The sequence below is a fragment of the Myzus persicae genome, unplaced genomic scaffold (genome assembly GCF_001856785.1).
Source record: "Myzus persicae strain clone G006 unplaced genomic scaffold, MPER_G0061.0, whole genome shotgun sequence".
In the NCBI taxonomy this organism is placed as follows: Eukaryota; Metazoa; Arthropoda; class Insecta; order Hemiptera; family Aphididae; genus Myzus; species Myzus persicae.
The window spans coordinates 45183-57694 of record NW_019104118.1 but is presented as its reverse complement, the minus strand read 5'-3'; the positions used below and the strand labels follow the sequence as shown (position 1 = coordinate 57694).

Below are 12512 nucleotides of genomic sequence, written 5' to 3'. Positions count from 1 at the left end.
AGACCAGCATGCCACACGCGGTCGAAGGCCTGAGAGACATCTAGAAACGCACCAGTGCAATAGAGTTTTTCTTCCAAGGCATAGGATATTTTGTCTACCAATCTGTGCACTTGATGAACGGTGGAGTGGCTATTGCGGAAGCCAAATTGAGAGTTAGGTAAAATGTTTGCAGTGTCGACAATGGGTAGAATACGTTTTAATAGCAGTTTTTCGAATAACTTTGAAAGTATTGGGAGAAGACTGATTGGTCTATAAGAAGTCGGGGAGTCCGGGGGCTTTTTGGGTTTTAATATGAGAATTATAGTAGAGTATTTCCAGAGAATAGGGAAATAAGATAATCTGAGCATTGCATTGTAGATTTGTGTTAAGAATAAGATAGATTTTTTAGGTAAATTTTTGATTACTTCTGCAGTTATTAGATCAAATCCGGGGGATTTTTTTCCTGGGAGCTTTTTAATATTAAAGTAAACTTCACCAGGGGAGAAGGCTCTAGGAGGAGGGGACATCTGTAGTGGAGAGTTGAGAAAGCTTTCAACTTCTTGGATTTTGCTGGGTGATAAAATATTATAATGCGGTTGGAAGGTATTTTCTAAATGTTTCATAAATATGTTTGATTTATCTTGGTCAGAGACCGCCCATACTTCAGAAGTAAATGATTATTTTTTTCTTAATCAAATAAATAATTAAATTAAAATTTTTTCAAAATTTCACAGATGATGTATTTCTGTGGCCGTTTTAATGACAAATACTAAAACAGAATAAAATAAATATTTAAGTGGGGCTCCCATACAACAGACATGGTTTTATTGCCGTTCCTACAGATAATGGTACGGAACCCTTCGTGCGCGAGTCCGATTCGCACTTGGCCGGTTCTTTACTGTTCAAGAGGGTATTTTTCATTTTGCGTATAGTTGTATATGTTTTATATTGAGATATTTCAGCATCCGGTATAACCAAGGCTGGGCATTAACGAGTCAAAAAGTTAAGTTAAAAAGTTAATTTTAGAATAACTTTTTAACTTAACTAGTTACTTTTGGATTTTAATTAACTTAACTACTAACTGATCAAATTTATTTTTTAATTAACGTGAAATTAATGAATTAATTTATCATTTCAAGAAATAAGTTAAGTTAATTTATTTATTTTGTTTATTTATTTTTTTTGCATTTCATAATTTGAGTCTATTTTGATTTTGCTGTCATGTCAAAAGAATACTTGTGAATTGTATCAAGCTAAAAATTTTATATTTTTTTCAATCACTGTATTCTAAAGGAAAAAATAATTTTTTAATGCAATTTGTTTTTAGCATAAAAATTAATGCTACCTATTTATATTTAAACTTAAAGTTTAAGTATATCTAAACATGGCTATATGTATATTATTTTAAAATATGCAACTATTTCAATTTATTTATTACCCCTTTGTGTAAATTATATTTTCATTTCTAATATAATTTGAAGTTAGGTAGTTTTCATTTGATGAATATAAATGTATAATTATTAAATTATGTAAATATAAACGATTATACGCATTTAATATTTTTGTATCTTACTAAGTATACAATACCTAGTAGGTATCTGTTTAATAAAATATTTTAAGATTTTTTATTACGTAATAAATATTCAGTGATACTCAGTTACAAACGCATACACACACAGATATAATATCTGTTTAAAAGACAACTAAATAATACTAATTTATTATTTTTAGGTATTAGTTATTATTTATTAGTTTATTACTTAATACTTAATACTTATTAGGTAGGTAACTACTGTTCTTAAAAATACAGTATTGGTACTATATGGAAATACTGTATAAAGCATAAACACTATGGTTTTGGTTTGGAAAAAAATTAACTTTTTTTAACTCAATAAAAAGTTATAAAAAAGTTGGTATCATAACTTTTAACTTAACTGAGTTAATCTATAATCAAATTAACTTTTAACTTTTAACTTTATGTTATTGGTGCATATTAACTTAATTTAACCGAGTTTAAAAAAATCATTGACATGCCCAGCCTGGGAAATAACAATTTAATTAATTATTTCTTATTATTAACTCAAATCTACGAATTTAGGGATTTTTAAGAGTACACGATAATAGTCACAGTCATAACCGATAAAGGTTGTGAAGGTAAAATTCAAACGATTCCCCAAGACTCCAAGAAAGAGCATTAAGTACTTAACAATATAGAGAAATCAAAATACATATATTGTCACAGTGATATCGAGTAACAAATACCACTCTCAGAGAACAATAGTTAATACACACTTCAAATATTACAGAACACATTGCGAAAAACGTAAGTGGATACACAATATATTACATTTTAAACAAAATAAAAGTAGTAGAGTAATCATATACTCGCTTCAGAGATTACCGGAATAATAATCGTGTTAGAACAACGGTTGGTAAAACTACATATGTATTCACAGTTTCACACTCATGGCCACTGTCCCTAGTATCGTTTTACAAAAACACGTAGTAGTCTAGCTATTGAGATACACAATCTTACATTCTAGCAGTGGGGGATACTGGACCACCCATTTCTTGGGAGGACACTCGCAGCCACTCTCAGCAACGATTTTAGTATAGGTCATCAACCTATCACACATGCGGTGTTGTCATATTACAATACGAATCTGACCGTAGTCTTCCCATCAAAATCTCGAACACATACCTCCACCTACCATTTCTTTTCTCTATTGTATTCTACTACAATACTCTGGATAATAATTTTTAGTGATGGGCAATGATATAATTTTGTGTATCTAGATCGTTCCGATTTTTCAGATATTGTATCGAAAATATCATATTAGGTATAAGTTATAACTAAATAACCATCAATAGCCAACTTATGTAATACATTAAACTAATTTATTTTTCCCCGGAACATGTACACCAAACGTTACTGGTCAACATTTATGTTTATTTACACAGTACAAATCCATTTCATTAAATCTATTAGCTTGGACCTACAAAAATAATACTAAAATATTAATTTTTATAACCCGAAACGATGTAAAACAATATCGATATCGAAAACTTGTCATGATATCGGTATCGTGCCAAATTATCGATATTGGTTATAAATGCAGTTTATCTGAGACCGCAGCAGGTAGACGTATTGGGTCACCAACTGTTTGTTATACCCTAATTTGTCCACCATTTAAGTTAGGTCCGAGAGTCCGGAGGACCTCTAGTATTCTAACAATAGCCCATAGGCATAGTGAGTGACTATTCCAACCAAACACTAGAGTAGGTCACCCACCCTTTAAGTTACCTTTTATGTAAGCTAAGGATTGCTTTTACCCAACCCTTCCTCCTAAATCCCAGAAGGTTAGGTTAGATTACGTTAGGTTAGGTAAGGTGACAAATCTATATAAAATTAAATTGAATTTAACACCTTAAATATGTTAAAAATGTACATAACTAAATAAGATTAAATTTAGTTTCCAAAAAAAGTGAAGAGTTATTTTACTTAGTTCATATTAACTTAATTTTAATTTTTTGCTATTGAATGCCCAGCCTCGATATAATAACTACATAAAATAACTCATTAATTTGATCACGATTTGACAACATTTTTCAAACTTTAAAATATGTTGGAAATAATTTATAATCTGCTTTAAAATCAAATATGATTTAATTTTAGATATTTTTTAGTATTATAGGTATGATTTATATACCTATTATACAAGATATAATATATTATATCTATTATATATGTATATATATAGCCTTAAATAGAAATCGTTAGTTTGATCAAAATATCTTTTAACCTTATTATTAAGACTTATAATCCAATAAGTACCAATCACTAATTGATTATTTTTTAAGGTAGAAAAATACTCGTATTTTTATTTTTTGTTTTTGTATACTCATTGAATAATAAATAAAAAAACATGCTATTGTTTCAAAACACATTTCCACATGATAATTTGTTGACAAATAAAATTTTTTTTGTTTTATTTTTTATAATAATTAATAATTATAATGAGATATATTGCAAAGAAGATAGTAAATTGCTTACATATATGTATAACATATAATAATAGTAAACATGTTTACTCTTAAATTTAATTACAATAAAGTAAGTAACAAAACAAAATTACAATTTCAAAAAACGAAGAAAAAGCCGAAAAATTTGCACACTCAGAGATTACCATGTTTGACCATTGGCGACCTACAATAAGTTGACAAGTCACTTATCTGATGACTGCATTGACTATAGTCTATAATGTGGTCATAGATGTCACTTTAGTTGAAACATTGAGTCAGATCGAGTATTTACGTCGTGCATCTAATAAGTGTTACTTTGAAGATGTAAACATAATTTCACTACCGTTTTGTACATTTCAATGTTTAACTTATCCTTCAAAGCTGATTTAAAATGTATAACTTAACATTATATAACAAAATATAACTATTATCAATGTTTAAGTACTTAGTACTTACTAATAATTAATAACAATATTTACATTCTTAAGAAATGTCCGCGGTTATTTAAGATACACAATTATTTTAAATAAGTATTAAAACGACATTTATAAGATACCATTACTATCAGATGTTGTATTCCCGGTATAGGATTCATCTTCTTCATTGACATTCTCGTTCTTTGAAAATCGATTTATCAATTGATTTACAGTGATTTGAATAACGCATATCGCTAACACAGCACCGCTTAAAATCTTGAACGAAACGATAAATCCGAAACGATCAAACATGAAACCACCCAAAAAACTCCCCATTGGCACTCCTAAGAGAAAAATATTTGTCATTATTATTACTCAATATGGTCATAAGAGTGCGTCAAATTCAATTATAACACTTCGAAAATCTAGAACAAGACTGCCACAACTCAAAATGTATTGATTCATTTAAAGTACTTAGTATTAATTCATAATATTTAACAAAGTCATGATGCAAAGTATTTACATTTTTTGTTTTAAATTCACAGGTAAAGAACTGTAGATAAAGAATATCTTAGTTTTAAACTTCAAATCGCTTTTTCTCAAAACTTAACATTTTTAATTGTGGCGGTCTGTTCTCGAGTTGCGACTTGTTGAGTTGATACGTACCAAATCCCATTAGAGCTGTCCCAAGGAGAGCTTGGAGCGTTCCCTCGGCACCGGGGGGTGCTATTTGTGCAGCGTACGAAGCGGCAGCCGAGTACGCCAATGCATAAGTCACGCCATTGAGCATTTCAACTGGTAAAACCCAAACGGGATTCGTTATAATCGAATACAGGAAGAATCTAACGGCGAACCCAACAAACATCAAAGAGAATGAATTCATGTGGCCAATGTGTTTGATGACATAACCTATGCGAAATACGGTCATGATAATTGTACAACATTAAAATATCATGCAGAAGTCGATTATTTTTGTACGAGTGAGCAATTTTTATGTTATTACTGGATAGAAAGAAAAACGGGAATTCACCCCCGAAACATTGAATTGAAAGCGCCACCCCTTGAATCGTCTTTATGTATGGTTTCGTTTCCGGGTGGTAAATGTCTGCTATCTCTTCCATATACCTTCAATAATAATAATAAATTCAACATGTAAATGATCTAATTTATATCTCAATATTTAAAATTAAATAACAACGATAAATATTTTTTTAGTGATTCGAGAAATAATGGTAAACATCGACATTTTAGATAATATGTACCTTGTTACTTACATATACACATAATACCAAATAAAAGGACAAAGCACTCCAAACAAAACAACCCATAAAAAATATGCTAGGACACTTATTTTAGAGAATAATTTTTTGACATTAGATGCTATAACTTGTCTTTCAATATTTTCTACAACCTGTTAAGCAAAAAAAAAAAACATATTTATTAAACATTGAAAATTTGAAATAAAATTTGTAAATTTTTCAATCGTAAAAATAATGTGGAATATCTTATAGTTGTGTACCCATTTGCATTGTCTTCGTCTTATAAACTCACAACATGACAAATCGTACGCTCTGAATACTCAATTTAACTCGCTTACATTTAATATTGGGGAGCATTGACCTGTTATCAAGTTTAGAATTAATAATATTATCTAGTGAATCTTTTATGTTTTTTAAATTTTATTTTGAGTGAGTTATAACTGATCATCTTAAGATGTACCGACAGTTTAAAATTTTAAAATACTCATATTTCGCATTAAAGTATTAAAAAACTTTGATATTCAATATAATATGATATTCTTACTTTTAAATTAGATAGCAGCTATTTCATTTGTTCCTACATTAAACATAACAGAATTAAATAGGTTATTCAGAACGTACAATGTGCTTGGTTGTGAGTTTGTAAAATATTCAATAACGCATAAGGGAGTAGCGTCCTCTTAAAATAATTTGTCAAGAGGATTGCAAATGGAACTTTTTAAGGAGTTTAATATAGGCAATTAAAAAATGAACATTGATGTGTGTGACAGTAGTCATGAAATAGCCAGTAGTATAGCCAAAATTATTAAATCTACGGGAAACAATAAAACACCAAAACACGACCTTGGCGCTACATGTGTGAACGGTAAACAATTTGTATGCTCATTTGTGTGTGATTTTTGTGAAATTTACCGATGTAGGTACCTGATTCTTTACTTGAGATTGATCAGTCCATATTTTAACATATTTAATTTGAATGTTAGACATATCAACATTTAAAATGTCATAAATTTTTAAACAAAATGTTTAGGCATTTAGGAACACAATTTTTACGAAAGTGGCTTGGTCGATCTTAAGTAGGCATAAAACTATATTCAAATCACTTTTCTAAAATATATTCGCATACAACTAGTCAATAGGTCCATCGGTATAATTGACGAAAAGTTAGTACATTTTGGTTGAAATCACTAACCGTTTTCAATCCACTGAAGCAGGCCGGGAGTGGTAAACTGAGTTCCAAACAATTGGGTGTATCTTATTGCTAGGTAAATTGAGTCCCAAGTAATAATATTTGTCGAAAAAATAAATTATAAATAACGATGATAACTTAAAAATAAAAAGTCTCTACATTCAATAAGTACTGTATACTTGTATAGTGACAATAGTCACTAATTACCGATTCGCCGATAGTGTTTGGAAAGACCTTATGAGGACTAAAATTATCACACTATATTATTTCTTTATGGATTATCAAAAAAACGTATCCTCAAATAATACGTCAATTATACCGATGACTATGATAACTAGTAACAAAAAAAATTGACTTGAATTTGTATATTATATAATTAATTAATTGTGATTTTTATGTACAACGTTGTGAATTATATTAGATTAAAAAACAAAAAAAGCATATTTTAACTACATCAGTTATGTTAACATAACAGACAGTCCTATGCTTGTAAAATTAGGAAAGAAAATATGCTTTTTGGAAACTAATTTGGGACTCAGTTTACCTATACCCTTTTCAGACCCGGGACTCAGTTTACCACAAAAATGGTACTTCGGACTCAATTTAACTAGCCCCAAGCAGGCATGTCAAACCCGTTTACCCTCGGTTAGGTTAAGGCCAAGAGATTCGATTCTGGCCGTTTTTAAAGAGTTCAATATCGATAATTTTTAAATGCATGAGTAAGGCTTAAGTTTCGAGTAAGTGTTGCGAATTAAGTGATTATTAGTTTTTGTGCCTCAAGTGGTCAATTAATAGCGGAACACTTCCCCACAGCACATGTGTAATTTCAATAACGAGCTACAGTGCTACACAAGTATTAATTATTTTGTTTTTTACTGTCTAAAAGTATTAATCTTTTGCCTGTAAATTATAATTATATTAACACCTAGATTACAGTTAATATTTCAATATTATTAACATTTTAATATTTTTAATGGGTATTCAAAGGTTAGGTAAAATAGAATTCAATTTCAAAAATAGTGCAAAAGTAATGGTTAATTAAATCTCACGAAGAACTCAAAAATGTTTTTTCACCTTAACTGGTGTCTAGTTCTTTGTTAGAACTGAACAAGACACATAAAATAAAAATATCTCAATATGTTATGACATGATGTTCCCATTTTTCCTACATCAAAATAGTTAATTAATGATATATTTACAAAATCACCTAATCTACAAAGTAATGATAAAAAAAAAAATCATTTGTCATAAAAGAATTTGAACCTGTATTTGAACCTTGTAATTGTAAATTTTAAATTTTGAATATGTGAATACTAAAACTATTAAAAAATGTATACAAATAATTTATAATTACTTCAATCTTTGTTGCCACATATATATTTAAGAGATTACATATCAATGAAATTACGTAAATAGGTGTATAGTTTTTGTAATCTTGTCCTTTGCTGAACCAGTCTACACTCACACCGGATATAATGGCAATGAAGCCACGACCAATTGATCCCCATGCTCTCTGTTGGCCATATTTATGTTTCTCATCTCCTTTTTGGAAAAAAACAATAATGTGATTAAACGGAGTGTCATTAAAATTATAGAATAAGAAAACACTTATGCAGGTTATACAATAATAATCCATTGTATTTTTTTAAACATTAAACGATTGTATTTGTCTTGAGTAAATCTTTAAGCTATCGGGAGTTAATAGGCATTTAAGTTTTTGAAACATTTGTATACGTAGTGTTAAGCCTTAGGAAATTTAAAAATTATTTTAATTTTGTTATTGTTTACTTCTTTACATAATGCATGTAAAAATTAGAAATACTCATTGAATTTTGAAGAATATTTTATAACGATAAAAATAAATCGTACCTACACATTTTATTAATTTAAATATTTGGTTTTAATCATAATTCATAATTAGTAATTACAGTCGTACAGAGGTAATAACCATATTTAATATTTATGAGGTAGTATAGGATTCGCAGTAGATATTGATGTCTTATCTCAACAAAATTAATAGAAATGAAAAATTAATAATAAATAGAAATTTCCTACTTACATCACTAGGTATTATAGGTACATATTGAAGTGACACTTAGTGTAAGTTGGATTCATGGGCTTAGCCGTTGCGACCAATAAGTGTCACGGGTGTGCCAATCAGACTGTCGAATTTGGACGGCCGGTCGAGGTGTTCCTCCCAGCCGGTAAACTAGTCAGCAAACTGTGTGAATTAAGCAGCTAGCAAAAATCGTTCCCGTCTGCAGTTTACCACAATTAATTTAACTGTATATAAAATAAAACATCGTGTCTGTTGCGATAGTACGCGTGGATGAAGTGAAACTCCTTTACAGAGTATGTGAAAAATAGGTTCACCAGGGTCAAATATTAAGTTTGAAATTTAAAAATAAAGAATAAGATTTTCAATTTAAATTAATTTACTACTATTGTACAAAGATAAGACAAATTACCATAGAAGCCTTAGGACCCAAACAAGCGACTGGGTTTGGCCAGCCGACATCTACTGTCCGGTTTTTGTATACATAGAGTTAGATTGTGGTAAACAGGCAGTCACGTCTTTCGTCGACTGATCAGTTCACCCAGTTCACGGGCTCTGGAATATTTACTGCGATAGGAGAAACGGGGAACCGGCTTTCAAAATCCGATCTGGTTGGATCCTCAGTGTCGAGTAAGCCACACGCGTGACGCTTTTTGGTATCAACGGCTAAGCCCATGAATCCAACTTGTGCTAAGTTTCGCTCCAATATGTATATCTAGTTACATAAGTATGAGTACAAGAATCTGACTCATATATTTATAAGAAGTTATTAATTTCAAAAAACGGGGCAGCAGACGCTGGCTGGAAAAATCTTGTCATCTATGTGGACCCTAGGATTTCTATGATAACAACTAATAAATAATATAATCAATGTGTCTTATCATTGTATAATCATAATAAATCAATTTCAATTGAAAATTTTATTTTTTTATTTTTCTATTACAATCTTAACATTTAACCCGACGAACCTTTTTTTCAAATTCTATCTATAGTAGTTTACTTTAAAATATAAAATGCACCTTCTCATTTAATATTTTAAAATATTGTTAGTACCCAAAAAATCCATGCAGATAGTATCCTCCATTAAAGTTTTGGCAATAATTCCTGTATGGAATAAGGTCACTGTCATGAAAAATAACCAAAACATCGGTAACGTGATCACATAATCGTCATCCATTTGTGTTTTGGAGGCCGTGCCCGGTATAAATATCAAGACAATTGATAACAGACTCATGATTATCATAATCAAAATAAACACAAACTTGCGGCATTTGTATTTATCTGTTATACCTCCAACAATCGGCCTTATCAATAAGCCCGGAAGTGGGAGAAATGTAAAGATCAAACCGACGATGACTGACGAATAACCCCGTTGTCTCAATATTGTGGACAAGAAACCGAGTAATGGAGTTAATCCTGAAACACAAGTAAATAAATTATGTTAATGTACATTTAGAGATGTAATTACGTTGTTATAAAAGTAGTAGTATGTAGTATAACTTCATTAAAAGCCGTAGAAAATACCTAAATTCAAACTTTTATAAAGTCTCAATAATAAAACAAACTGTAACAATTTATTAGAGAAATTTAATTTTAAAATCATTCCAAAAAACACAATAATTTTATTTTTTTAAAACACACATTTAAATCGGCACAATAAATTCACCAGCAAATAAGCTAAAATCATTAGGTTATTCTAATAATCTAGATCTAGGTACTTTCATATTTTTTAACGTGTATGTGGGTAATTAACAAAGGTGGGCATTAACTAGGTAGTTAAAAGTTAAAGTTAACCTTAAAAGTTAATTTTTTTAAGCTTTTAAAATTAACTAGTTAGTTTATTTTCTAATTAACTTTTTAACTTAACTAGTTTAATTGGCAGTTGAACTAACGAGGCTTTTCGCAGTTGATTTAAAAATGATCTATAGAGTTAAAAAATTTTTGAAATTTTTCGTTTCTACCTAAATATTTATATAAAAATCATACAAAACTATAATAGCACAAACTTTTGTATATGTTTATGTTCTAGCAAGGTTAGGTTAGGTTAAGGCTTAAAGTCGCAAGACATGCACACTATTATTATATTGACACGTATGTTTCCAGTACAAACAACAATTATCGCTCAGAAAAATACGGTTAGCAACGAGATTCTGGAAATTGGAAAAACACTGCTAAAATACCTTGAAAATTAATGTATTTTATAAATATAGTTTCATATTACATAATATGTATTTAATACACATTACACGTCATATATTATGATATGCTTTTTATACTTGTAGACTATATTATGAACTATAGTGTACTTGTTAACCAGAAAATTAACTAAAAAACTATAAATTACACAAAATGTTGTGTATAAAGAATTTTAACAATAAAGATAAACGCGATACTGAGTGGCCCCTTGATGCACAATATATCGTATTATTTTTTATTTTTTTATTATTTAAGTAACATTGGTTAAAAAAAAAATAAAAACCAACGGAATTCTGAAGTATATTGAATAATGTTTGGTGATAATTGGAGGGTACCTTCAGAATAATTTGTTCAAGTGGACACTTTTTAATCACAATTAGAGGTAGATTTTAGGCGGATTAAAAATTAAATCATTTTTTCTACCACAAAAAATGTCTTTGGACACAAAAAAAACACACTTCATTGTAAAATCAATACACTCATCACTCCACTCATGATCTACACCTTATTATATTAGAAGTGCTATAATGCTATGTATCTATAATAATTTTTGGTTGGTAAAAATATATGCTCCAAACGCCGTTAAATTATCATTAACTTGCTCTATGCCCAGTCTTTCATAAATATAGAAATAGAGTTTATAAAATGTATAGGTAAATAATATAGGTAAGATAATAATAATAAAGTCTATAATTTTTAAAATAATGAAAAATGTTAATGATGGCATTTAAATTTGACTGTGAAAAATTATTATTTATAAAACTTAAAAGTGTATATAAATTATACAAATTAGTACCAATTATTAATGTTATATATAATGTTGTTCTTACCAGCCAATGAAAGAAAATAGTGAATTTTGAGAAGTATAAGTTTTTTGTTAATCTGGAAAAGATGCATGTTTTTCGTTTGATAAGATTGGAAATAAGTTATTTTTGCTTCGATTTCAACTGCAATATTACTGTCATATTATTTTATTAATCATACTAATTGATCATCACAATAAACTCGGAAATATTTAGAAGTTGATGTGAACGCTAATATAAATACAATTTGCTATTTACCGGTCGACAGTATCACACTAATTATGCAGTGGTTATAGAACGTACTTAAAAGTTTCATATATATATTTTAAAATCTACCGATAAGCCGATTGTTGAAAATCTTTGATGTTTACTAATACACCTACTATCTACGAAGTACTCGTACACAATTGTATTCAGCATTACGAGAGAGCGATGTGTTTAAGTGTCGGCGTGTGTCATGGCTATAAAATTAGAGGATTACGTATTAATAGGCCGAAATAGATCTATAATGACTCCACTTAGAAAAAAAAGTTCGCGATTATATAAAAAAAAAAAAAAACAAACACTCGACGTATTATAGCCGTGATGTTT

The 12512-nt window shown here is 29.3% G+C and overlaps 1 protein-coding gene across 1 annotated transcript; it reads right to left on the bottom strand.

The window, feature by feature from the left end:
- Nucleotides 1-3939: 3939 nt before the first annotated feature.
- On the bottom strand, nucleotides 3940-12237 carry LOC111038915 (major facilitator superfamily domain-containing protein 6-like). The gene is made up of 7 exons (XM_022322191.1): nucleotides 11949-12237; nucleotides 9976-10338; nucleotides 8221-8408; nucleotides 5693-5829; nucleotides 5422-5543; nucleotides 5085-5327; nucleotides 3940-4762 (listed from the first exon to the last, which is right to left on the bottom strand). Exons 1-7 carry the CDS (start codon nucleotides 12013-12015, stop codon nucleotides 4548-4550), a joined length of 1335 nt encoding a protein of 444 aa, XP_022177883.1. The 5' UTR covers nucleotides 12016-12237; the 3' UTR covers nucleotides 3940-4547.
- Between the last annotated feature and the right edge of the window lie 275 nt (nucleotides 12238-12512).

Bases quoted from the DNA above. Each gene is read 5' to 3' on its own strand.
- LOC111038915 (XM_022322191.1), bottom strand. From the start codon at position 12,015: ATGCATCTTTTCCAGATTAACAAAAAACTTATACTTCTCAAAATTCAC. The intron at 5,328-5,421 runs GTAATAACATAA...TATTTCGCATAG, and splicing joins CCCGTTTTTCTTTCTATCCA to GTTATGTCATCAAACACATT. The intron at 4,763-5,084 runs GTACGTATCAAC...TTTTTCTCTTAG, and splicing joins GACAGCTCTAATGGGATTTG to GAGTGCCAATGGGGAGTTTT.